Source organism: Crocodylus siamensis, chromosome 6 (assembly GCF_052110815.1).
Source record: "Crocodylus siamensis isolate JL-2025a chromosome 6, ASM5211081v1, whole genome shotgun sequence".
Lineage (NCBI taxonomy): Eukaryota > Metazoa > Chordata > Crocodylia > Crocodylidae > Crocodylus > Crocodylus siamensis.
In genome coordinates this window covers 6,631,680-6,657,868 of record NC_143400.1, presented here as the reverse complement: position 1 = coordinate 6,657,868, position 26,189 = coordinate 6,631,680, and the positions used below count along the sequence as shown (strand labels likewise).

Here is a 26,189-nt window from a genome sequence, read left to right as displayed (position 1 = left end):
TGCCCCCCAGCTGTGCAGTGCAGCCCCCACTCCTGCTGGAAACCTACTTGGCCCTCGTACCAACACGTGGCAGGAACCCAGGCGTCTGGGCCCGATTACATAACGGTGGCGGGACAACAAAGGGACCCTTGCCCCCGCGTCCCAGACACAGCCCAACCTCAGCCAGCACCTGCCCCGAGCAGATAATGGACAGCCCTGTGTCCCCTGCCCCGATTACCCCCCAGCGGGCGCTGCCCCCACGGCCAGGGGCTGGCACTGCCAGTGGACCAATGGATGGGGGGGTGTGAGCTGGGCCAGATACGGAGGGGCTGGGGGGGAGTGGGGGCTCTCTGGGTCTGGGGGTCTACTGTGTTAGGTGCCCCGCAGCGAGGCCCTGCCCTGGGGAGCCCTAGTGTAGACGCAGTCCTGCCGCCCCCAGCAGGGATGACACTGGGCAGCTGAGCCCAGCCTGGAGGTGTCCTCTAGGCCCAGGACACCTGGGTCCCTGGGGCAGGGGGTGGTGAGCTGGGGGCACCGGATTGGCGTGTGGGTGGCCCAGAGCGGCGGAAAGGGGCGGGTAGATGAGAGGGGCATGTGGGGCAAAAGTGGAGCTGTCATGTGACTGGGGGATGGCAAGTGGGGGGGCTCATGCCCAGGCAGGGGATGGGTGAATGGGGGTGGGGAAGCCTGAGAGTTGGGGGTGCAAGAGGGGCAGGTGCCCTGGGGGGCCAGGGGGAGTCGGGGTGACTTGGGGGGCTGGGCACATGGGGTGGCCCCCCTTTAAAGAGCCAGACCCCATTTAAAGATCAGCCACACCCCTAATTTAAAGAGTCCCCTCATTTAAAGGGCCCACCCCCATATAGTCCTGGCCATTTAAAGGCTCACCCCACACATTTACAGTCTCCCCCATTTAAGGGGCCAGGCTCCCAGTCAGAGTTCCCCATTTCAAGGGCCACTCCCCATTTAAAGGGTAAGCCACCCCCCTAATTTAAAGGGCTCCCCAATTAAAGGGCCAGGCCTCATTTAAAAGGCCACCACCTTTAAAGGACCAGCCATCCCCCTAACATAAAGGGTCCCCCCATTTAAAGGACCAGCCTCCATTTAGAGACCTCCCCAAATTAAGGGGCCAGCCCCCATTTAGCAACTCTCAAATTAAAGGGCGAGCCCTCATTTAGAGACCCCCCCCACAAATTAAAGGACCAACCCTGTATTTAGAACCCTCCTAATGAAAGGGCCATCCCCCATTTAAAGAGCTTGCCCCATTTAAAGGGCCACCCCCCTTTCAAAGGCCATTTAAAGGACCTGCCATCCCCTAACATAAAGGGTCCCCCTATTTAAAGACCCCCCAAATTAATGGGCCAGCACCCATTTAGAAACCCCCAAATTAAAGGGCCAACCTCCCATTTAGAAACCCCCAAATTAAAGGGCCAACCCCTATTTAGAGACCTCCCCCAAACTAAAGGGACATCACCCCATTTACAGTCCCAAACTAAAGGGCCAGCCCCCATTTAGACCCCGCCCCCATTCCTTGTCCCCGCGGCTTACCCCCTCCAGGCCGCCAGGGGGCGCTGCGACGGAGGGGGAGATGGAGGGGCCGCTCTGGCTTGGCCGCGCGTCGGCCGGTTTCCCCTGGCAACGCGGTGCGAGGGGCGGGGCGCGCGGGGGCGCGGCGCGGCGCGGCGCGGTGACGCCGTAACGCAGGGCGCTGACGCAGCGCGCACGCCAGCGGGGGGGGGAGGGGCCGCAGCTGCTTTTCCCCTTTTTTTTTTTCCCCCCCCCTCCCGCGTCTCGCGGGGTTTTTTTTCCGGGCCCCCCCCCCCGTTTTTCCCCCCCCGCCTCGTCCCGCCCCGGCCCGCGCGCCCCGCGCCCCTCCCCCCGCGGCCACGCGCCCCCCCCGCCCCCCCGGCGCCAGGAGGAGGAGGAGGAGGGGCCGCGCCCCCGCCCCTGGGTGAGTCACCCCGAGGGGCCCGGGGCGGTGACCCCCCACGTGGGTGGTTTGGTCCTGGGGAGGGAGGGGGGACCCCCCACGTGGTTGGCTTGGCCCTGGGGGGGAGGGGGGGACTCCCCACGTGGATGGCTTAGCCCGGGGGACCCCCCCCACTTGGGTGGTTTGGGGTGGGGGAGGAAAAGACGCCCTCCCCAGGCGTGGGGACAGTGGCTTGCCCCAGCGGGAGGGGTTGAGACAGCCCCCTTCCCTTTGCTGGCCATGAGGTCAGAGGTCACAGCCTCGCGTTGGGGGGAGGGGTTTGGGGGTGGTGGGGGCCAGGTCTGAAGGGCCGGTGCCCCTGGCAGCCAAGCGCCCCCTGTGCTGGCTGTGCGGGCCCCAGGCGCTCGGTCCGTGGCCCAGGCCCGGCTCCTTGCTGCCATGGGGTGCCGGGTCTGTGCCTGCGCCCCTTGTCGACCCGCCTGCCCAGACCTGGGGAATGGGCCTGGGCTGGGATGCCTCAGCCTGGGCAGGGTCTGCAGGCACCTGGGAAGTTAGCCGGCAGTTGGGGGCTGGCACCACACCGGGGGTTTGTTTCCCCGGTGGCTGGGGCTGCTGGGCCCCAGTCCTGGACCTGGAGCCGGGCCCCGGGTCTGTGTGGGAGCTCCTTGCATGTCGGGTCCCAGGTCCCTCCATGCAGCCTCCAGGACAACTCGGGCTCGCACCCTGTCCCCATGCCCCAGGGTCTCTCAGGCACCCCGACCCCAGGGGGTCAAAGGTCATGCCCTGCTTGCTCAGGAGGCTTGGCTTCTCTCACCACTAGTTGGTAAGACCCGGTCCTGGCGTCCCGGGATCTCCCCTCCCTGCCTCCGCACGGGCTCTGCCTGTGGGCCCCCTTCTCTGTCCCGTCCCCAGATCCTGGCAGATGCAGCCCCTCGCCTGGGGCACACGTGCCAGACACAAACACAGCTGCCCCCGCTAATTTTAGGTTGCTGGCTCCACTGGCCAAGCTCCCTGGACTGGGCAGCAGCATCCCGGACACGGGACCGGTTGCAACCTGCAGGCTACCCTTGTCCTCTCCGGTCGCTCCCCCACACCTCGGCCTCTACCTAGAGCGTGGAGCCAGGGTCTCACTTCATCCTGGGGACACCACGACTGCCCCAGCCTGCCCCCACCCTATCGAATACCCTTGAGCACGGTCAAACCTCCCCTCCCCTTCTCCCCAGTTTGTGCCAGCTTCTTTAATGAATGTCCTCCTGCTTTAATGAATGCTCCCCCCCACCCGCATGGCAGCAGGGCAGCACCCACGTGAATGCGGCCTTCCCTCGTACAGTGCCAGGGCACAGATGCTGTCACATCTCAGGGCAGGTCGTGCTCACGCCAGGTGTGGCCTCAATTTAGCTCAGGATGTCCTGTCCTGGGAGTGCAGTACAGGTTCCCCCCCATATTGGCGTCTTGGTTGCTGGGGAAGAGGCACATGGGGTCTCGTGGCCTAGTGTGGGGACAGCTTGTTAGTCTAATGACCAATAGTACCTGCTGAACAGGTTTTTATGGCAGGGGGCTTGCGTAGAGCCTGGGATGGCCCCGCAGCAACAGTGGGTTGCAGGGGCCTGGTTCCTTGGTGGGTTTTGCCACCAGGCGTGTGCACAGAGCAGTGCACAAGGCACCCACCGCTTTCCTCTGCACCCAAGGGGGGCCAATTTCTGACTTCCGCTGCAGGAATGTGCTCTGGTGTGATATCACACCACGATGTCATAAGCGTGAGGACAGAAACGGGGCCTGAAATCCAACTGTGCTTAGCTGCTGGCACCCTGCTCAGGCCTGGCCTGCCCCCACTCCACGGCCCCGACTTGGCTGGGGTGGCCCCAGGCAGGTTCCTTCTCTCTGCAGCTGGCCCTGTGCTGCTGGAGCAGGAATGGGGGCCAGGAGCCTTTGGCTGGCGGCATCCAGCAGGGATCTCCCAGGCCCCGATCTGTGCCGGCAGTGAGGCTGCCGGGCTGCGTGCCCGCCTGGGGCCCTGCCGGGCGGTTGCAAACAGGAAGTGCCGGTGCGCGGCAGGAAGCGCAGCCGGGCACCCGGGTGCAGGTGGCTCTGTTGCACACCTGCTTTCGTCTTCCCTGAGCCACCCTGGGGAGCAGGACCCTGCTGGCACTGCCATCCCCTGGCCCCTCCGGCATTTCCTCTTCCGCCGTCTTCACTGGCAGCCGGGCGCCCCGCTGAACTGGGGACCCTCTGGCCTGTGCGGGTAGGCTGTGGGGTTTGGGTTCAAATGCTGGTCTCCTGGTTCCTGGCCTGGTGCACTGGAGATCCATGGAGGGGGGCGGGAGTAACAGTGACCCTGAATCTACTCTTCCTGCCCTCTGCCTGGGAGGTCTCAGCCCCATGGGGGCTTGTGGGAACCAGCAGATTTGCTGGAAATGCAGCCCAGAGCCAGGCAGAAGCAGACCCTGGGGTGTCTAAAACCAAGATCTCCCTTCTCTTGCTCCCAGCAGAGGTTGGGGGGGGGATGTTGGGAGGGGGTGTTGGGGTACCTCCATGTTAGCCTGTGAGAGCCGTGGCATGTCCGTGGGGTACAGCCCTTCCCGGCAAGCGCAGCATCACCGGGCGCCCATTCATTGCGGTGCTGGAGAGACTCCTTCGCCTCCTCCCTCGCTTTTGTGAATGAACCTTGCTCTTCCTGGCAGCTGCCCCTTTAAAAGCCGGAGCCTAATGAGCAGCAGCCTCCAGGCCTGGGAAGAGCCCAGCGCCCCTGCCCTGCCATGGCCCAGGGAGGGGGACGCTTTAGGCTGTGGTAGCACTGAGCCTCCCCCTCCGCCCCACCAGGATCCACCTCAGCACCAGCTGCAGCCCCCAGACCCCATGACTGTCCAGGAGAAACTGGTGGTGTCCAGCTATCCACCCCTGCCCAATTGCCCACGAGGATGCAGACAGCTGGGAGGGCAGTGGCCCTGCAGCAGCCTCTCCCCTCTGCCCCACCCTGTGTAGCAAAATGCCCCCAAGATGCTGTTTTGTCTTGGGCCCAGGTGTATGTTTGGCCCTTCCAGAGTCTGGTGGGGGGTGAGGCCTATGCCTCCATCAATAAATAATCAACACCCCCCCGCCCGCACCCTCTTCCTCCCTCTATTGCTGGGTGAGTGTTTGAAGCTCACTCAGAAATTAGCTGCCTGGCAACACGCGAGTGTAGATATTCCAGGGCTGCGCCTGCCATTCCCGGCTAAATTTAGGCAGTGTGGAGCTGCCGCAGGCTGGCGGGTCCCCGAGGAGCAGGGCAGGCGCTGGGGAGCAGGGCTCCAGCCTCCCCCACCCCAGGTCTCTCTGGCATCTCCCATCCTGATTGCTGCCGTGACGCTGGGTCCAAGCACTCACATGTAGAGGCAGGGCAAACCCTGTCGTAGCTTCGGTCTCGGGGTGGACAGGCAGATGCCCCTGCAGAGCTTCCCTCCTGGCATTGCTCGATGCCCCTCCAGGGCAATCGTGAGTTCAGCATCTGGGGACTTCTGTGCCATGTGGCCACTGCCCTGCCATCCTTGTGTACAGCACCGAGCGCAGCCGGCCCTACTGCAACTATCATCTGTCACGTGGCCAGGGTCCTAATGACCCCCCTCTCTGCGGGTGCAGGGGCTGGTGAGGTTTGTTGACCACCCCCAGCAAGCTCCCTCAGGCTTCCTACCTTGGACTACAGCATTTATGAGGGAGCAGCATGCTGAGGGGTCTGGGTCATGTCCTGCCAGGGCAGGAAGGGGCCTGGAGCTCCCTGCGGCCTGTTCTGATGCCCCAGCAGGTTGTGGGGCAGGCAGGGACTTCCCTGTATCTTGCACGCATGCCCCAGGGGAAGTCTGGAGCCTGGGGGGGGCTGTCTCAAGGCCCCAAAACCAGGCTCCATGGGTGAGCTGCTGCCAGGCCCTTTGCCTGCCTGAGCCCTCGATTCAGCCTCTCCTGCTTCCCTGCCCTGTACCCTGGCTCCGTCACCTGCGCTCGGTGGCTCTCGCTGGTCAGATGTGGGGTCCCCCAGCTGCCATCTGGCTGGTACCCTGGGCCCAATCCTGCAAGTGCAGGGAGCTCCAGCCCTTGAAGCATCCCTACATCACTTCGGGATGTGCCGGGGCCTCGGGAAGCGCCCAGCTCCCAGGGAGGCTCATGGAGCCTGGGCTCAGCTCCCTGCTGCCCTGTGCGGCCATGGCCAGTCCAGGACAGGACCCTGGCAGAGACTTTCTGGACTGGTCTCTTCTACCAGTGCTGCCCTGGACTGGGAGCAGGAGGGGATGGGACACCTGGCTGCTATCAGAAGGATCCACCTGCTCCCATGGGTTGCGGGTGGATCTGAGAAGCATTTAGGCCCGTGTGTGTGTGTGGCGGGGGGTGGGGTCTGTGCCCTGGCCCCGCATGAAATCTCAGATCCCATTGGCCTTGCAGTGACCTGCAGCCTCCGCTTTGTGGGGGAGGGTGCTCCTCCAGGGTCCGGCGACATCAGCCCTCCCTGAGGGCTGCAGGAGTCCGGCTAGCATGCAGAGCCATCTCTCTGGGTCCCAGGCTGGCTTCTCCCCCCGCTTTGCAGTGTCGGGGCGGCCGGAGCCCCCGGCAGCAATGCGGCGCCTACGTCTTTAAAGCTTTCCCCAGCCCTGTTTGAATGAGTGCGGGGGGGGGGGGGCGCCCGGCTATTGGCAGAGCTCCCTGTGACATCCCTCCCGACAGCCCGGCTGAGCTGCGCTCCCCTGCGCCCGGCACAGCTGTCGGCTCCGGAGTGGCCACAGATCCGGGGCCGGGGCCGGAGGAGGGCAACTTCCACCCAGCTGACCGTTCCCCAGCAAGATCCCTCTCGCGGCAGGGCTGGCCATGGAGTCGCCGTTGAGCTGGGGGAAGAGCTGACGTGCCCGAGCCCAGAGCGCTGGTGAGTGAGTGGGTGTCGGGAGCCGTGTCTCTGGTGATTTGGGGCCGCGGCGCTTGCCTGGAGATAGGGAATCTCTGCTTCTGGAGCTGGGATTGCAGGGCAGGGGCAAAGGCATTTGACCACTGAGAATGGACAGCTCTGGCTTTAATGGGGTTAATTCCCCCCCATCCTATCCTCAGGCTGGCATTGGGGTCCCCTGGCTATGTCCGCAATGATCACATTACATTGGGGGTGCTGGAGCTGGAGCTGGGGCTGTGCTGGGTGAGGGGGGATGGAGGGAATCCCCCGCCAGCTCTCAGTGTCATTGGGATTCCCCGTGACGGGTGCTCCAGCCCGGCTGCGTCTCGGTGCTCACGTCACTCCTCCTGGCAGGCGCCGCTCGCTCGGGCTGAGCCAGGGAAGCCGCCCAGCCGCAGCGCCCAGGGGCAGCTGCACCGCAACCCGCCTCGCTGCAGGGCCCCCGGCTTTCTCTAGCATGGCCCCGAAGCTCAGGGCCCCATCCCACGCACTCCAGCCTGTCCCCATCTCGCCTGGAGGGTGCTGGAGAATCTGGACTGGTGCTGCCTGGGCCTCGCTGCTTGGGCAGGGGACAGGGAGGGCACCTGTCATGGCACCCCCCTCTCCGCCCCCTCCAAAATAGGGCAAGCAAATTATGGGGGAGCATCTCTGGGGCTTGGTGGGGGCTGGAAGGCAGCAGAGATGGGCAACCCAAACTTGTCTGTACCAGTGCCATTCCCCCTGCCCTCCTCCTGGCTCCCAGCCCCTTGCCCTGTCTCTGGGGCATCCCAGACTCACAGGTGATCTGATTTTCACCCTGTCCATCCAGCCCTGGGTTTATTCATTGGACCCCCCCACTCCCACCTCCGTGTCTCCTGTGGGAAGCAGCCGAGACCTGGGGGACTCTTTAAAATGTCAAGTGGCCATGAGCAAGCTGCTGCCAGGTGGCGGAGGAGTGGGGGCGGCTGGTGGGGGCAGCTTCTCCATCAGCAGCCGGGGAGTTTCTGTGGGGCTGTGTGAATGCCCGGGCCATAGCAGGGACCCAGCCCAGGGCTGCTCTGTGCTGTAGCAGCAGCTCCCTTTGGCTGCAAAGGGGTTTGGAGCTATTTTTACCCGCTGCGGGCAGCTCTCCCAAGAGGCGCTGGCAGTGTCCTCCAGCCTCCTGCCTGGCACAGCCTGGCTCTGCTCCCGCCTGGCTCCTCCCAGTAGGAATGGGGACCTTGCCCCAGTCCCAGCGCCTGAAGGGTTAAAGGGCATCCCAGAGCCATGACGTGAGCGGCTTTTCAGGAAACCCCGTGGTGGCTGCCCCCCCCCCTTCTGCATTGCACATGGTTGTTGCCAGGAGACTGCTCTGACGTCAGAGGAGCGTTCCCGGCCTGCAAGCGAATCCCGGTGGAGGGTGAGGTCTTTGGGGCAGGGACTGGTGGCAGTTCCAGTGGGTTGTACAGCACCTGGCGCAGCAGGACCCTGGGTGCCGTGGGATGCAGCTGCCACCAGGCCTCTCCCTGTGGGTTTCGGGGTCCCTGCCCTGGCACCCCTGTGCCCCTTGCCCCCTCCCCCCCCCAAAGCCAGGACCCTGTCTCACCTCCCAGAGTCTTGGTGGGGGGGGCAGAGGCCAGCCGGCCTGAGTCCAGCTCAGAGCCAGGCACCTTTTGGTGGGCCTGGGGGCCTGATGGAGCAGGTGGGAGATGCTGCACCGTCTGCTCAGGGAGAAACCACCCAGTTCCCATTCACCCTCAGCGCTCCCTTGGCCCCCACTGACTCCCCCCAGCATCACTCGCCAGGTGCCCTCAGTGCCAGACCCCCGGGCAGCTCTGCCCCGAAAGCTGGTGCTGGCCACCCTGCAGGCTCCAAGGCACATGGCTGCCCCAGCATATTTGGTGGCTACATTCTGGTGCAGGGGCAAAAGGGCAGGCATGGGTGCTGGGTACCAGGCCTTGTCCTTCCCTCTAGGCAGCAGCACCGAGTTTCTCCCGATACAAACCCACGAGTTTCAGCCTAACCAAGCGCACCTGCATAGGCAGCATGCAATGGCTGCCCACTCGCATGCCTGGCATCGCTGTCATGCCAGCATGCGTGGTGGGGGGCACCCGGTCAGGACCTGTGCAGGGCCACGCTGTTGATGTTCGAATGACTTGTGTCCAGGAGAGATAAGAGCTCCTCTCTTCCTCTGCAGCTCTGGTGCTTCCGTCGGCGTTGCAGGTCCCAGCTCGTAGATTGAGGGGAGGGAAGGATTCCTGGGAGGCAGAATTGTGGGTCCCCATGGGGACAGAAGGGTTAAATTGCTGGCTGATACCTACTCCCCCCCCCAAATCTGGCCCAGGCAGCAGAGCTGAGGTTCTCGGGCCTGAGGCTCAGGGCAGGGTCTGGCAAGCACCCCCTGCTGCCCATCCCGCACCCTTGGAGCTGACCCGGCCCTGCCCCCAGGGTGGGTATTGCAGCTGGCAGCCGGGGCTGAGCCCGGGTTGAACCTGCTGTTGGAGCCCCCAAGCAGCAGCTGGCAGAAGGGGCTGGGGGGGACCGATCTAGCATGGGGCGCAGGCCTGGGGCGCTCCCCAAGACATCTCGCCCCGCATCACGACCCTCCGCCGCACCTCGGGCCTCGTCAGCCTGTTCACTCTCCACCTGTCAGCACCCACCCGCATCCCTTCTGCACTCCCGTCCAGCCATTTGTGGATGGGGCTGTGGCCGACGGCAGCTCTGGCCTCTCCCAGCCCATTAGTCCCTGGACAGCCCTGATGCACCGCAGTCGGTCCTGCCCCAGTGCATTGTGGGAAACTCCCTCGCCCTGGTCCTGTTGCCCCGGCTCTCAGCCCAGCCCAGCCCTGGTGCCAGTAGCACCAGCAACCTTCCCCCTCCCCCCACCTCTTTTTTTTTTTTTTTTTGTAAAGGAAAGCGAAATCATCATCATCATCATCATAAAAAAATTCCCGGCCTTGCATGGTTGCTCATAGTAACTGCGCCCGTTGCCATGGCACCAGGCTGTAGATTGGCCTGCCAGAGGCCAATGAGCACAGAGAATGAGTGGAGGCGTCATTCAACCTTGCAGGATGCGCCTGGGAGGGAGGGGAGAGGTGGGGGGAGGTCGTTCCTGCCCCCCCTCATTAGGGAGCTGTTAATTGCCTGGGGCATGTTGGTGGGGGGGTGCAAGCTCCTGCCCCTCAGGACCCTCCTGGCATGTCTCAGCAGGGCTGAGCAGGGAGCTCCACACCCCCCAGCCTATTAACCCTGCACCAAACTGGGAGGGGGGCACTTTGCAGTACCAGCTCTGCCGCCCCCCATCACTTCCGCTCCTGACCCAGATTTGGCGGCTTCCCTCATGCTCCATCTACGTCATCCCGCGTCTCCCCACCCGCCCCCAGCTTCCGCCAGGGGCCCGGGAGCTTGCGTTTCCCTTCCCACCCCCCCCGCCGCCGGCTGTCACCGTCACGGCTGCCACGACCGCCCCCTCGCCCACCCCCGCGGCCCCAGGAGCTGCTGATTCATTCACCCCGAGCTGGAATACAGCGTCTCGGCGCTGCCCCGCATGGAGCCAGGGCTTTTGTGAATGAGGTGGAGGCTGTCAGGACCCTCCATGCCCAGGTGGAGCAAGGGGCTGGAGGGGGGGAGCTGGGCTATGCAGTCCCCGGTTTAAGCACAGATGCACCCACAGCCACTCTCAATTGCACAGGTTTATTTACCAGTGCCCCCCCAGTCAAGGCTGAGCAGGGGATGCGCTGGCATCTTGGGTGACAGCCACTGGCTTGCGCCAAGGTGGCCCTGGCACGGAGCTAGCACAATCCCTGCAAGCCACTGCCTCTGGGTGAGGCAAGGACCTTGGGTGACCCCCGCGGCCCAGACTGGCCCCTCACTGGCTCCATGCCTGGAATGCCACCAAAGGCTCAGATGAACTGGCCCAACCACCTGCAGCCCTCAGCCCCCTCCGGTTTCTGGCCCTCGGTCACTTCCCGAAGCTCAAAGTCGGAGGGTCCCATGTCCCTTGAGCCTGGCGTGGCCTGTGTGGGCTAGCCAGGCCTTTGTAAGGCACCAAGCATAGCCAGCATCCACCCTGGCACATGCCCAGCGGGGGCTCTCTTAGCATTTCCCAGTCACTCACTCCTGGCGTCACCCAGCAGCTCTGGGGCCTGTCTGCCCCAGAGCTTGCTCAGCTGTCCGCAGCCCCATCTCTGCCACTGGCCACAGCGTGGTGGTGCTGGCCAGTCCTTCTTACCAGGCCAGTAGCCACAATAAAAGCAAAGTTGGGTTTCCCCCTTTTCTTTCCTCCCATGCGGCTCTATCACAGCCTCTGGCATCAGCAGGGCGCAGATGTCGTCCTAGCACCACCCCTCGTCCCGGAGCCACTACCACCCTCTCCCAGCTGCCCATCCTTTCCCCAAGCATGGGACTGGCACTAAAATTTCCTCCCTAGACTGGTAACATCCAGCAGAGATGGGCAAACCAGGCAAGGGTGGATCCCTCTCCATTTGGGTGACTGATTCCTCCTTCCCTTCCCACAGCTCAAGATCCACGTGGCTGCAGCAGGGCCTAGACCTGGCTTGGACTCAGGGCTGGGGCATTTTGTCAGATTGTGTGCGATGGCCAAGGGGTCTGCATTGGGATGGGGAGGGGGATACAGCCTCATGCCACGCTGAGCCCCCCTTGCCTGGAGCTGGTTGTCAGGATGTCCTTGAGCAGGAGATGTGAATCTAGAGCTAGCTCCTGACAGCAGCGGTTCCTCTCCTCGCAGTTCGGGTGATGGGGGAGTCGGGAGGACATGACTGTCTTCCGCAACAAGGGGCAGAACTGGGTGTTGAGCCTCCAGGCCCTGGTGCCCACAGCCTAGAGACGGGGTAGCCGGCTGGGGGTGAGGGACCCCCCGGCTTGCCCAGAGCAGGATGATGGAGCCCCTGTCTAGCCAGGAACACGGATGTGGGGGTTGCATATGTATGCGTACGTGGTCTCGATCACTGCTTTTGCCCCCATGGTGAGGGCAGGGGTTGCAAGGGCACTCAGAGGTCCCTGGGTTGTCCTGTTTCAGCCCTGCCACCAGCTCTTTGGTCTTGGAGGGGCCCCAGCCTCGTACCAGGAGCCAGCTGCTTCGAGGCATTGAGGACCAGGGGCACCGCTGCGTGATGCCCCTGACACCCCATGCCCCGTCCCCGCAGGCGCCCATCACCGCGCCACGCTGTGCCCGCCATGTCGAGCAGCTCCACAACGCCAGAGAACCTGGAGATCATGAAGGAGGCGGAGAAGCGGCTGGGGGACGAGCCGACACACAAGGCCAAGTTCGCAATGCGGTCGCCAAGCAAGGAGGAGGCAGACAAGGACGGGGAGGAGGCCGGCATGCGGCAGGAAGCTCAGGTGGGCCTGGTGGGGCAGGGCCAGTGCAGCATCCCCTACTTGGGTCTCATGTCTGGGACTGAGCCTACCCCCAGTCACGCTGAGGAGACTACGACTGGCTTTGCGGGTTGAGGGCAGGTTCAGGAAGGGGTCTCAAGACCTCGACAGCAGGGCCCACGCTGGGCTTGTCACTTGTGGCTAGAGAACAAGCCCTGTGGGGAGGCAGAGCTTATATGTGTCTGGTCCATGCCTTCCTCTGAGTGCCAGGGCCTGGCGGGGTGGAAAGCCAGGCCAATGTGGGGCCAGGCTGTTCCAGACCTACTCGTTTTGCTGCTGCCTGGGCAGCTTCAGGCATCCTGCTACCCACCCACTCAGCTCCCTTCCCTTACTGTTTCCACAGAGGCGACCGTCAAACCATGGGCACAACAGGAAACGAGCCAAGGTACGAGGTCCTGGTGTTAAGTGCCTGAGACATCTGGCATCCAACTATGGGGTGTGGGGGGCAAGGGGGCAATGTCACAGCTCACCCCTCTCCCCCCCCGGGTTTTTGCATGACTGGGTGATGCTTCACCTCTGCTGCTACCCATGTCATGGCTCCAACCCAGCCCAGGGGCACTGGGGGTTTTTATGCCCCTTTCCCCCCTCTCTTTTTGGAGGCCATCCTGGTGTGGCCCAGCTGGCCCGAGGATAGGGCCAGGCAGGGGCAGGCTGGCTGGGCCCTGCAGGCTCCATGTGGCGAGGAGGTGGTCGGGGGGCTGCAGACAAGCCTATGAGGGGCCATGGTTCAGTAGGTTGGAGGTGTCCCCTGTGCACCCCCCAACGCTGGCCATTCTCCTGGTCTCTTCCAGTCCAACTCGAAGCTGAAGCTGGTGCGGAGCCTGGCCGTGTGTGAGGAGTCCGCCAGCCCCTTCACGGATGGGCCACTGGAGCCCCAGGTAAGCCTGAGTGCCAGGGTTGGGGGCAGAGATGTGGCAGCTCCCAGCAGGGCCCCTCCCAGCCATAGCCAATGGCTGTTGGCATCCATGTTCATCACCCACAGTGCACCAGGCAGCCATGGCCATGGCATAGGCACAAAGGAGACTTCTGGCCCTGGCCATGGGGGACATTGTAGGCCCTCTTGCACTGCCTGACAGCCCCTGCCCTGTGGCCCAGAAGCAGGGGGCCTTGGCTGTGTGGGGCCTTGGCGGCATAGGCCCTGGCTCCTGGCCTCCCACGGGGTGGAAGGGGGGAGCTCACTCTGTTGCCTGGGTAGAGACATCCCCTCCTCCCTCCACATCCTGCCCCAGCCTCAGAAAGCCCCACTTCAATGGAAGCCAGGTCATTACCCCCACTCCAACAAGCCCCAGGCTGTGCGTGGAGCCCATGGCTCAGCCAAGCACCTGTGCCCCCTGCCCTCCCGCAGGACATCATCCAGCTCCATGTCAGTTGCCCCTCAGACAAGGAGGAGGAGAAGTCGGCAAAGGATGGAGCCGAGAAGGAGGAAAAGGGCAAGGAGAAGGCGCCACGCAAGATGCTCTCACGAGGTCAGCAAGGCCCCAGGGGCTGGGGGGGTGTACAAAGGCGTGGCATGTTTGAGTGGCTCATTGAATGGGAGTCCCCTCCCTCTCCTGGCTCTGCCAAGCTCCCACCGGGCCCAGCACCCACCCCCAGGTGGCCCAGGGTTGGGCAGGGTCTCTTCCCCCAGTTCACAGGTAGGGAAACTGAGGTACAGAGCCAACAAGCAGCTGGCTGAGACTTCACCAGGGCAGAGCTGGGTGCTGAACCCAGGCGTCCAGGACCCCAGGCAGTACCCAGCCATTTATGGGACATGGGCACCACCCCCACACCCAGGACTCACCTGCTCTTCATGCTCTTCTCCTTGCCCTCACCCCATCCCACTCTCGTTCCTTCAGACTCCAGCCAAGAATACACGGACTCCACTGGCATCGACCTGCATGAATTCCTAGTAAATACACTGAAAAAAAACCCAAGGTTGGTATGTGGGGGGGCAGAACTTGGGGGTGAGCATGGATGACAGGGAGCCTGGGAGCAGGCACCTGGCTTGGGTTGGCATGAGATCTAGGGCACAGAGGAACAACCTGCCTGGCCCCTGCTGGGGTTGGGGGTTATCCCCTATGCTTGGGGTAGAACCGGCCTCCCTCCCTGCCCCCAGAACCCAGGCAGCTGGGCTGGGAAGCCGAGAGTCACTAGCAGGGAGATGGATGTGCTCCTGTCACAGCCTCTGTGCCTGGAGCAGAGGGAGCTGCTGCTTTCTGGGGCTGGGGACGAGCTGGGGGCTGGGGTGGGGCTGGTGTCAGCTGCATTTCCTTGTTCTTGAGTGTGATTTCCAACCCCCCCACCTCTGGGCAGAGATCGAATGATGCTGCTAAAGTTAGAACAGGAAATCCTGGAGTTCATTAGCGATAACAAGTAAGTGGTTGCAGAGTTTGTACCTGGGGGGGTGGACTGGGGGGTATCCACATCTGAGCGGGGGTGGGGCTGTGCCTCTGGCCCCCTCCATCAGTGGCCAAGCCCCACAGAGGTGTCTGGGGTCCTGCAGTGAGGGGACTCTAACCACAGTCCCAAGCCCCCATCTGGCACCCAGCGCAGCCTCTAGGCCTGGGGAAGGAGGTGCAGCTGGGAATGTCCTTCACCTCCCGGCTCAGGGCTGGGCTGACTGACAGCTGTCCCTGTTCTCCCCACACGAGATGAGTTGGGGGTCAGCTCAGTTCCCAGCACCCATGTGGACACACCGGAGCCAGCCCCAGAGCCATGAGGGCAGGCAGGGGTTGGGGCACAGAGGGCATCAGGCCCCGGGCGGCCCCAGTATGCATGTGGGGGTCAGTCTTAGGCTGGGCTGGGGTGAGCTGCAGCAGGTCCGAGCCTGACTGAACCCCACCCCCATCCTTCCCAGCAATCAGTTCAAGAAGTTCCCTCAGATGACCTCGTACCACCGCATGCTGCTACACCGCGTTGCTGCCTACTTCGGCATGGACCACAACGTGGACCAGACCGGCAAGGCCGTCATCATCAACAAAACCGGCAACACCCGCATGTGAGCACCCCACGAGAACCCAGGAAACCAACCCTCTCCCACGCTCCCAGCCCAGACCTGACCAGCCCTAGCTTTGTGCCCAGCCTCTGCAGTGGGGGGAGCTAGAAAAGTGCCCCCGAATCCATGCACAGATCTGCCCACCTCTTTTTACCACTGACCCCCCCTGACCTCTCTGTTCTATCGTGGGGATGGGGAGTGTCCCACTGATGAGGCTCCTTCTCCCCACAGCCCGGAGCAGCGCTTCTCAGAGCACATCAAGGATGAGAAGAGCGCAGAGTTCCCTCAGCGCTTCATCCTCAAACGGGATGACGCCAGCATGGACCGGGATGAAAACCAGGTGGGATGTTGGGGGTGGACCACTGGGGTGGATGGGGTGCAGATGCCCCAGAGGAGGGGTGGGGGTGGCCATCTGTCCATGTTCAGCTCCATGCATGGCCACCTGATGCTGTGTGCCCAGCTCATGTCTTGGGGTCCTTCCCAATGGGCGACCTCAGCCATCAGAGGCACACCCCCCCCGGGTCCCTGCATGCCAGCCCTTCCCATCACACCTGTCCTGTGTGGATGTGTCTGTCTCTTTGCTTGTGTATCCGTGTGTGTGTGTGTGCACATCCATGTGGGCCTGTGTCCATATGTCCATGTCCGTGTGCAAGTGGCCCTGCACACCAGGGAGCTTTAAGGGTCAACTCCCCCCCTACCCCCCAGATGCGGCTCCCATTGCAGGACGGGCGGCGAAGCAAGTCCATCGAGGAGCGTGAGGAGGAGTACCAGCGCGTCCGCGAGCGCATCTTCGCCCGCGAGGTGAGTCCCACTGCCTCTGCAGAGCACCAGACCCAGATGGAAGACGCCGCATGGATGAGCAGTTAGAGCCGCGGGAGGGGTCTCCAGGACTCCTGGATTCTGCTCCCCACTCCAGCCACCCCCACACAAAATTAGGGGCTGAACTCAAAGATCTTCCGAGGTCCCTTCCAGCCCTAATGTCTATGAAAATAGCTGCAGGTCCCCCCCGCCCCTCTGAGTGTGTGGAGCAGAAGGGGGTGGGGGGTGTCCTGATGCCCCAGAGTGGGGCTGGGTGCTGCGGGGCACCTCAGCCCCTGATTTACGCGCCCTTCTCTCCCCTCCCAGCAGACAGGCCAGAATGGCTACCTGACCGACAGCAGGTGAGTTCTGGCGCTGCCTCCCCCACTGCCCTGCAGCCGCCCCCCGCGCCCCATAACGACGCTTCTCTCTGCTGTTAACCCACAGACTCGCCCAAGACGCCTTGTCCTGTAGCTCGCACAAAAGGCGCCAGATCTTTAGGTACCTGTGTGTGCCCCCCCATGCTGCCCCCCACCACCCCCGCATGGCTTCTGCTTTCTCCGTCCTCCAGTCGCTTTGGCAGTTCCCTCCGCCCCATCCGGTGGCCCCATGGCCCCATCTCCCTCAGCACGGCTTCTCCAGCCCCCATGAGCCCTTCTCCTCCAGACGGACCAGGGACTCCGCTCCGTCTTTCCTCTGCTTTCTGCCCCAGTCGCTTCCCAGCCGGTGAGAGGTGCCGGCTGGGGATGGATGTTCTATTCAGCTGGGATGTGCTGCTCCAGAGTTATTCCACTGTGACTCCTGTCTATCCCAGGTTAAACCCCTGCCACTTCAAAGCCACTGGGTTTTAGTTCCTCTTCTTGTGGCAGAAGAGCAGACAGGCGCACCCCTTAGATTAGAATGGGGTATATCTGTATACATGGTATTGGGGTAACAGCTACATCCGTCCACAAGCCTGGGCCAGCACCAATTCTGATGCCCGCACTGGCCATCTAGCTCCATGCTGTGCAGGGGACCCATGAGCGGGGAGCTGATCTGACCCATGGCTACGGCCCCAAGCAGGGCCAGCTGCACCGTGGTTATCCCACAGCCAGTGCCTAGCTTGTGGCTCGAGGTCCTGGTGTTGTCCTTACAAAGCAGCCGCAAGGCAGGGGACTTGGCCTGGGCTGACGGGCATTGGATTGAGGTGGGGGGGACAGCAGAGTGTGTTTGGGCTCTAGGGAGCAGAGCTGAGGTCCCTCAGTCCCCAGATGTACAGCTGGGGGCCCTGTGACAGGACCCTGCTGTCCCAGGAAGCTGTGGTCATGGGGCACCAAGACTGGCAGGGCAGATGGCAGTGGCTGGTGGGTCCCAGAGCAGCCTTGCCATGTGCAGAGGAGGTCCAAGGTCTTGGCTACAGACAGCTTCTGCGCCCAGTACTTCCAGGACTCAAATGATTCTGGGGAAGAATGTCCCCTTTGGGGGGTAGAGCCACACCAGAGGGAGTTACCCCAGGGCAAATGTTCATCCAGGGGTAACCAGTCCCTTAAGGCCTATGGGTTCTTCCCCACAGCCCTGACCCCTAGGGACGAGGTGCCATCATAGCCGCTGGGGACTACTGCCCCAGGGTAGTGGCCATCCGTTCGTGCCCACTCGGGGGCAGGTGACGGGTTGCAGTTCTGGTGGGAGCTGTGCTGGGTCGGGGCTGGACATCCTGTCTCTGCAGCCGCAGAGCAGAAGGATGTCTGGCAGGATTGGGAGGTCATGGGCCCAAGAGCCCCTGGCCAGACACAGCTGGGGGAGCCCCAGCCCCCTTTACTTCCCCCACTCCCTGCCTGGTGCTCGCTCTGCTTGCCGGCTCCAGCACAGCCCCCGCTCTTGGCAGGGGAAACCGGGACGGGCTGCCCCGGCCCCCGGGCAGCCGGCAGAGCAGCACAGAGAGTGAGCTGAAGTCACTGGAGCCACGGCCTTGGAGCAGCACTGACTCAGATGGCTCAGCCCGGAGCCTGCGCCCGCCCGTCACCAAGGCCAGCAGCTTCAGCGGTATCTCCATCCTCACCCGCGGTGACAGCATCGGCAGCAACAAGGGCTCGGGGGCCAGCCGGGTGGCCAGGCCAGGTACTGCAGGGTGGTGGTGGGGACTTGAACCTGTGCCCAGGTTGTCTGCGTGCTCCTTGCCCAGCCCCAGAGGGATCCCAGCCCCATCACAGCAGTCTGGCTGCATTCCCTGGCTATCGGGCAGGGAGCCGGTAATTAGCCCAGCTCATCATGGACTAATTACCTGTCTGGAAGTGCTCACCAGAGCCACTGGGCATGGGGCAGGCAGTACCAAAGGGATTTTAAGCACATGGGTGGGTGCAGTCTTGCCAAAGGCAGGACCTAGGGCTTGGGAGCTGCCTGGCAAGCCAATGCCCCACCCCTGGCCTGACCCAGGATGCCTGGGTCCCATCACCAGCTCTGCCACTGGTCTCTGGGGCCAAGTCACACTCTGCACCGCAGTTTCCCCGTGTATAAATGGGACGAGAGATGAGTCTTGAGCTCTCACTGAGTTGTGGGAGCCTCACCGACGCCTCCCCTCTGCCCAGGTCTGATGCTGGCCACCCCAGAGCCTGGCAGCCCGGCAGCCACATCCCAGTCAGGGCGCGGGGGGCTCCTGCCCTGTTCTGCACAGCCCCAAGCACAGCCCCCGCCGCCCCCGCAGCCGCCTGCCCTGCCCCCCACACCTCAGCAGCCGCCAGCGATGAGCAACCACCTCCTGTCGCAGGTGAGTCACTCACTGGGGGTGGTGGATCGTGGGCCAGCTGAAGCCCTTGGCCTGGCAGGTGTGCCCCCCCACCCAGCCCCCGGGAGGTTGGGCTGCCCCTCTGGGGATCTCAGAGCGGGTTTGAGTGCCCCACTCCCTTTGGCTCAGTCATGCTCCTAACCCCCCTTGGCTTCCCTGCCACACTACTGCTTGCTACCTTGGGCCTTAACATGCTCTCTCTGCCCCTTCCCCATCCCCACTGCTCCTAAAAGGCTCCTGCCCCAGCCATCGGGGTATAGGCAGCCTGGGGCTCTTGCAGGGGGTACCAAGGCCTTCCCCCGCCCCCAGTTTGGGAGTGTGTGCATGGGTTCTCTTGGCAACAAGCCTCCCTCCCCAGCTTCCCCAAGCCCCCAGATCCTCCCCTGGCACCAGCTCTGCAACTAACCTTGTCCTTCCTTCTCTCTCCCCCACCCTCCTGGCTTTCCCCCCACTCCCCATCTCTCTGCGCCCCCCCCCCTCTGCCGGACACAGCCTGTCCCAGCCCTGCAGCCTGTTCAATACTCTCCAAGCTCCTGCCCCCAAGTCCTCCTGCCCGTGTCTCCGTCCCAGCAGTACAACATGGTACCAGCCCCGCTGCCTCTCGCCTCGCTCTGTCTGTGCTGCGTGAGCTTTGCCACCCTGGGGGCAGGGGACACCAGCCTGGCCGTGGAGTGGGGGGGCTGTGGCGGGAGCTCCGAGCCAGCCTCGGCCTGCGGTGATTGGGCCCCAGCGTTGGGGTCATTCAGGGGTCTGGGCCATGGCTCACCCAGCCCCAGGGTCTCTTGGTGGGGCGGGGGTGTCGAGGCAATGCAGGGCCCCCCCTCCAATGGGAGGAAGGGGCCTAGGGGCATCACGGCTTTGGATGCGTTTGTTCCCCCCAGCCACCAGCAGGTGGCACACTTGGCCACGTGGACATGCACCATGCTCTGCCCGCAGCCCCGGGCACCCTATGGGCGCAACTTTGCCCACCTGGGGCTGCTCTTCAGGAATAGGGCCAGGCCCAGGCTGGGAGATCCAGGGCACTGCCAGCCCCACCCTGAGCTGGGATGCCGGCTGCCCTGGCTCACCGGTCCCAGCCTGCACCACTCCAGATGGGGACGAGGATGCTGGTGCTGAGGGGCCCCATGGCAGTGCCCTGCCCAAGAACAGCCCTGACCCGGGGGGGGGCGGTGTCAGGGCACGGGGCATTGGGAGTTTCAGGCAGGAAGTGTCCAGAGCTAACATGCCCCCTTCTCCCCCCCCACAGGCTGAAGAGCTCAGCACCCCTTTCGGGCAGATCAGCCTCAGCCGCCAGGGCTCCACGGAGGCTCCAGACCCCTCCCCCAGTGCCCTCTTCCAGCCCCCGCTCCTCTCCCAGCCCCCGCAGCAGGCGGGCTTCATCATGGCCTCACCCGGGCAGCCTGGAGCCCCCTCCAGCTACTCCGCCTCAGGGCACACGGCCACCACCCAGCAGGTCCTGCAGCCCCAGGGCTACATCCAGCCGCCCCAGCAAGTGAGCTGGGGGTGTGGGGCGGGGGGAGGGGGCATGGGTGCAGCAGACTGGGGAGGTACCCACCACTGGCTTGGGGCTGCGACAAGGCAGGCCCAGGGGCACTTGGACATCACCTGGGGGCGGGAGCAGACAGATGGCGGCTTATCCCGGGGGAGCTCAGGGCTGCAACTGCAGTGTCCCACCAGCAGGTGTGTGTGTGTTGGGAGGTGGGGGGTGGAAGTTACCCAGGGGGGTTCAGACAGGCAAGTCTTCTTTGGGGGGAGAGGGGCTCCGTGCCGCCCCACCAAGCCTAGTCCAACTCGTCCCCCTTTTCCTCCGCAGATTCAGGTCTCGTACTACCCTCCTGGGCAGTACCCCAGCTCCAGCCAGCAATACCGCACCCTGAGCCATCCTGTGGCATACAGCCCTCAGCGCAGCCAGCAGCTCCCCCAGCAGTCACAGCAGCCTGGTGAGGGGCAGGGGGGCTGGGGCAGCAGGGCAAAGGAGGTTGGAAAATGAGCCAGATGTGGGTGGGTGGGCAGGCGAGGAAGGGGCTTAGCCTCTCTGGGGACCCCATGAGAGCTGTCCTCACCCAGCCACATGGCCTGTCTCCTGCTGCAGGGCTGCAGCCTGTGATGTCTAGCCAGCAGCAGCCATACCAGGGCGTGATGGGGGTGCAGCAGTCCCAGACCCCTGGCCTCCTTGGCAGCCAGCGCAGCAGCGTCGGGGGGCAGATGCAGGGGCTGATGGTCCAGTACACACCGCTGCCTTCCTACCAGGTAAGCTGCAGGACAGCTGCCTTGTCCCTTCTGACCCAGGGGTTTGAGCCCAGATGCCCACATTCTGTGTGAGCTGTCACCACCCAGAAAAGAGACCTGGGTGTCATGAACAGGTTTCCAAAACCATCAGCTCAGGACCCAGCTGCTACCAAAAAGGCAAACTCCTTATAAGGTTAAGAAGGGAAAGTATCATAACACCCCTTTATACAGCCACACCTTGAATCCTGTGCCTGGTTCTGGTCCATGCACCCCGGAATGGATCTAGAACCAAAGAAGGGCACCAAGGATAATGCATGCTGCGGAGAAGCTTCCATATGAGGAGAGACTGAAGCCAGGCCTGGGCAGTGTAGAAAAGACGCTGGAGGGCAGGCACAGGAGAAGGGTTTACAACCCACTGAATGGCAAAGAGAAAGTGCCTGGGGATTTATTCTTGATGGTCTCTCTCAATACAAGAACGAGGAGTCCCAAGACAAGACCAGATCGTCAGTTGAGAATGGACACCAGGAAAGACTTTTCCCCCCAGGGTGGCATGAAGTGGGAGGGACTCATGGCCACCATGTGTGGTGGAAGCTGACAGCATAGCCAGGTTCACAAGGGACTGGACCTATTTTTGGAGGAAAGGGGCATTGGGAGCTATTGAGCATGGGGGAGAGGAGCACAGCATCTGCATCTGAGCATCCTGGCCCTTCAGTGCTGGGGGCTGCAAGGGGGAGAGGAGCAGGGAAAACTCTGCTCAGGCCCAGTCATTCTCCCTTCCAGCCTCCACTCTGCCTCTGTGTGACACCGGAGACTGGGCACAATGGACCTAGGGTCCCCCCCACCACCAATCCTCCCTTTCATCAGGGTGCTGGGTACTAATAGCCATTGTGGGTATCTATAGTCTGAACTCAGGCAGGTGAGGGGGCGGCTCTGGGCAAAGGGGTTCCCTGATACCCACCCCATCTGTCTTCACCCATGGGTATCCATGCCCCTGACTGTCCCCCTTGCACTGACACTGCCCACCTGTCCCCAGTGTCACGGCTGGGGTGTCATGTCCCCTGAGCCCCCCCAGCCTGGGCTAACAGGGTGTCCACCCCCCACCAACAGGTGCCGGTGGGCTCAGAGGCGCAGGGCGTGGTGCAGCAGCCGTTCCAGCAGCAGGTGCTGGTGCCTGCCAGCCAGTCGGTGCAGGGGGGGCTGCAGGCCGGGGGGCTGCCTGTCTACTACAGCGTCATCCCCACGGCCCAGCAGAACGGGACCAGGTATGGGACAGGCTGGCTGAGGCTGTGGTGGGCTTAATCAGCCAGTGTGGCCCTGCTGGGCTGGGAGGACCTGTGGGGGGGTCTTGCCTGTGACCAGGGGATCTGTGCAATGGGGACTCACACAGGAGCCCTTCAGCTCCCTCCCCAGAAGCAGCTGCATTCCTGTCTCAAGGGATGCGTGAACTGAAGGTGCTGTAGGTCCCTGTGGGGGGCGGGGAAGTTGACTGGTTTTGTTCCCTGCTCCATCACCGCCCACCCCCTTCCTTGCAGCTCGTCTGTTGGGTTCCTGCAGCCGCCCGGCTCCGATCAGTACCAGCTGCCCCAGTCCCCATCACCCTGCAGCCCACCGCAGATGCAGCAGCAGTATTCAGGTAGCGAGCCCCCACCCCCCCATTGCACCCCAGGGGCTCCCTCTGCTGGCTCTGTCTCAAGCAGGGGCCAGACGGTGATGCCCCCCGCAGCCGACCCATTGCCAGGCCACAGGGAGTTGGGGCCACGATGCGCCAGCCCCCGTCTCACCCCCCCATGTCCTCCCAGCAGCGGTGTCAGCGTCAGGGCCCGGCGTGGTCGTCATGCAGCTCAATGTGCCCAACGGCCCCCAGCCCCCCCAGAACCCGCCCGTGGTGCAGTGGAGTCACTGCAAGTACTACGGCCTGGATCAGCGGGCACAGAAGCCCGGCGAGCTGTACAGCCCCGACACCAGCGCTCAGGTACAAGGGGGGAGTGGGGGGGCTGGGCCCAACGTATCCCCTCTGTGGGAAGTGCTGGGCCCTGACCCATTGCCCCCCGCCCCCCCAGGCCAGCACCCAGCTGAGCAGCCCCATCACATCCCCCACCCAGTCCCCGACGCCGTCGCCCGTCACCAGCCTCAGCAGCGTCTGCCCGGGGCTGAGCCCCCTCCCTGTCCTCGCCCAGTTCCCCCGGCCTGTGGGCCCAGCACAAGGTAGGGGCAGGGGCAGGGGCAGGAGCTGGCCCCAGTGCAGGCCCAGGGGCTCTGGCCAGGGCTCCAGGGGCTAGGAAGGAGCCCCTAGTCTGCAGGAGGCGGGGCTTGGAGCCCCATGGGCCAGGCCATTGGTCAGTCGCCGCAGATGGCAGTGTGGAACCCCATGGGGCAGGGGCATTGGCTGGTCAGTGCCAGGGGGCGGAGTCTGAAACTCCATGGGGTTTGGCCATTGGCTGTTCAGTGCCAAGGGGTGGAATCCGGAGCCCCATGGGGTGGGGCCATTGGCTGCTCTATGCCAATGGGTGGAGTCTCCAGCTCCATGGGGTGGGGCTATTGGCTGGTCAGTATCAGGGGTGTGGAGTCTGGAGCCTCCTGGGGTGGGAAGCACAGGCTGTGCTTATGGGGGGGAGCTGGCAGGGACCCCCCCCAACCTCTGCTCCCACTGGGCAGGCGACGGGCGCTACTCGCTGCTGGGGCAGCCGCTGCAGTACAACCTGGCGCTGTGCCCCCCCCCGCTGCTGCACAGCCAGCCCGGCTACACCTCGCACCAGGTACAGGCACCGGGCAGGGCAAGGGGTGGTTCCTGCCATGGGAGGGGACATCTTGAGGGATAGGGGGGAGCTTGGGGTCACCACTGCCCCCTCAGTAGCCCCGAGGAAGGGGGGCCAGAGCCCTGCCATCCCCGCTGGTGCGGGGGGAGGAGGGGCGGGGCCCTGCCACCCTGGCTGGCATGGGAGTGGGGGTGGTTGACAAGGGAGTAGGGGGCAGCATCTTAGGGAACACCTCTTTTAACTCTTGAAGAGCCAGACAGGAATGAAGCACGGGAACAGGTGCAAGAGGCAGGCCCTCAAGTCCGCATCCACTGACCTCGGGACCAGCGACGTAGGCAAGTGACACACCCCCCCCCCCCCGGGTGCATCCGGGAGGGGCACGGGGTGTAGAGGCTGTAGCCTGGACTCCTTTTCCCTTCATGCCCAGCTGGGGCATCTTGGCCAGTGCCTCTTCTGCTCTGTGCCTCAGTTTCCCTGCCCACAAAGCTGCTCACGGGGCAGCTCCTGCCACAGCTGAACCCTAATGCATGGGCAGGGAATGCCCCCCCCACCTTCCCCTGCCTTCCTTGCTTCCAGCTTTGTGGGGGGCAGGGGATGGTCGGGGGCTGGGAGCCAGGCTGCCTGTGTTCTCTCCTGGCTAGCTCCACCGTAAGAGCTGGCTCAGTGCTTGCTATTGGGACCCTCCATGACACCCCCGTCCTGCAGGACAGCTGCGGGCCACGTTGCAGCGCCACCATGGAGCCTTTTGCTCTCTCCACCCCCTGCTCCCCATCCCCCACCATGAAACTGGAGCCAGGAGGGGGCGTTTGCTGCACCCAGGTTAATATTAGCAAGGAATTCAGCCAGCCGGGTTCAGGGGCAGCTGGGGCCTTCCTGCCAGGCAGGGCCATGGATGAGGGTGGCTGGCACGGGCACTGCTGGGACCTGTCCCCAGCTGCAGCCGTCACAAAATCACCGCTGTGCCCAGGCCTCAGCTACTGCACCGGGGCCAAACCCAGGCATCTGGACTGCTAGATCCCTTCAGGGCTGGGGAGGGCCCCCCCCCCGTGGCTCCCCTGGCTGACACCCGTATCCCCACAGTGCCGGGCCGTGTGCTGGAGGTGACAGACCTGCCCGAGGGCATCACACGCAGCGAGGCCGACAAGCTCTTCACGCAGCTGGCTATGGCAGGCGCCAAGATCCAGTGGCTGAAGGAGACGCGGGGCCGGCGTGGGGCAGGCACGGGGGCTGGGGATGGGTGCGCGGGGCCCGAGAACGGGCGGCACCCCGACCTGGCGGCACTGTACACGGTGGTGGCCGTGTTCCCCAGCCCCCTGGCCGCCCAGAACGCCTCGCTGCGCCTCAACACGCCGCTCAGCCGCTTCCGCCTGCGCGGCACCAAGCGCCACTACGACCTGCGCGTGCTGGAGCGCGCCAGCTCCCAGTAGGGCCCCCGCCGGGCTGGGGGCTGTGCTGGACTTCTGGCCCCTGGAGCCTCCCCGCGCGCCTCTGCTTTCGTTCACCCTGTTTCTTTCTGGAGATATTTATATGGACGCGATGAAGAGGAGACAGTGATTTGTTCCTACAGCTGCCCTTTGATTTTGGAGTGCGAGGTCCTCGCCCGGACCCCCATAACCCCCCCAGCCTGGCCTGGCCTGGATCCCCTCTGCCCTGGACCCCACCACAGATCCCTTGCCCTAGCCTGGACCCCCCACAGACCCCCTGCCCCGGCCTGGCCTGGCACCCCCCTGGCCTGGCTTGGTCTGGACCTCCCCACATCCCTTGTGTCCTGCCCTAGACCCCCCACAGCTCCTGGACCCTCCCCCCAGCCTGGTCTGGACCCCCCCCCGGCTCAGCAGACCCCCTGGCCTGGCCTGGACCTCCCAAACCACCCCTAGCCTGGCCTGGCCTGGGACCCTTGCCTCCAAAAACCCAATGGCCTGGCCTCGACCCCCATAAATACCTCAGCTTATACCTCCCAGACCTCACCCCCAGCCTTGGTGTGACACCCCACACACAATCCCCTGGCCTGGCCTGGCCTGAACCCCATCCCACAGACCCTGTCCAGGCTGGACACCCCCCTGCCACACACACACACAGCTGTGACCCCCCACACCCAGGCTCAGTTTGGACACACATCCCACCTGGACCTGTCCTGTCCTGTCCGTGCAGCCACCAGGCCGTAGCCGGGACCCCAGCCCCTCACCTTTCTTCTGAGCCCGTCACAGCCAGGCCTTGATCCTACAACCCTGGTCCAGACACTCCCCTGAGCCCCCAGACTCTCCCAGCCTGGCCAGGACTCTCCACCCCAGCCCAGACACCCGCCCCCCCCACAACCACCCCTGGGCTGGCCCTGATGCCCCCAGCCCCGTGTCCGTTGCTCTGTCGGGCGCCGCGTGGCCGCGCTGGGTTGGTGACTGTACATTTTATTTAACGGGTTTATTATTATTATTGGGGGGGTGGGGGGATTTTTTGATTTTTAAATATAAAAAGAAAAAAAATCGTCTGTCACCAAAGGCGGTCTCCGA

The 26,189-nt window shown here is 63.8% G+C and overlaps 1 protein-coding gene across 17 annotated transcripts; it reads left to right on the top strand.

Moving 5' to 3' along the window:
* Positions 1-1,823: 1,823 nt before the first annotated feature.
* On the top strand, positions 1,824-26,189 carry R3HDM2 (R3H domain containing 2). 17 transcript variants are annotated; one of them, XM_090051322.1, is made up of 25 exons: positions 1,824-1,927; positions 11,933-12,128; positions 12,508-12,549; positions 12,956-13,042; positions 13,510-13,630; positions 14,000-14,078; positions 14,457-14,516; positions 15,001-15,141; positions 15,370-15,478; positions 15,844-15,939; positions 16,264-16,298; positions 16,384-16,437; positions 17,801-18,033; positions 18,501-18,679; positions 19,190-19,279; positions 19,944-20,189; positions 20,511-20,637; positions 20,790-20,947; positions 22,034-22,188; positions 22,459-22,559; positions 22,726-22,898; positions 22,987-23,131; positions 23,582-23,682; positions 23,933-24,017; positions 24,763-26,188. In XM_090051322.1, exons 2-25 carry the CDS (start codon positions 11,964-11,966, stop codon positions 25,107-25,109), a joined length of 3,129 nt encoding a protein of 1,042 aa, XP_089907448.1. In that variant the 5' UTR covers positions 1,824-1,927; positions 11,933-11,963; the 3' UTR covers positions 25,110-26,188. The 17 variants fall into 17 exon arrangements, with proteins under 17 accessions (XP_089907448.1, XP_089907447.1, XP_089907444.1 ...); XM_090051321.1 differs by having other exon boundaries at positions 1,903-1,927; positions 11,806-12,128; positions 23,029-23,131; positions 24,763-26,189; XM_090051318.1 differs by having other exon boundaries at positions 1,911-1,927; positions 11,806-12,128; positions 16,267-16,298.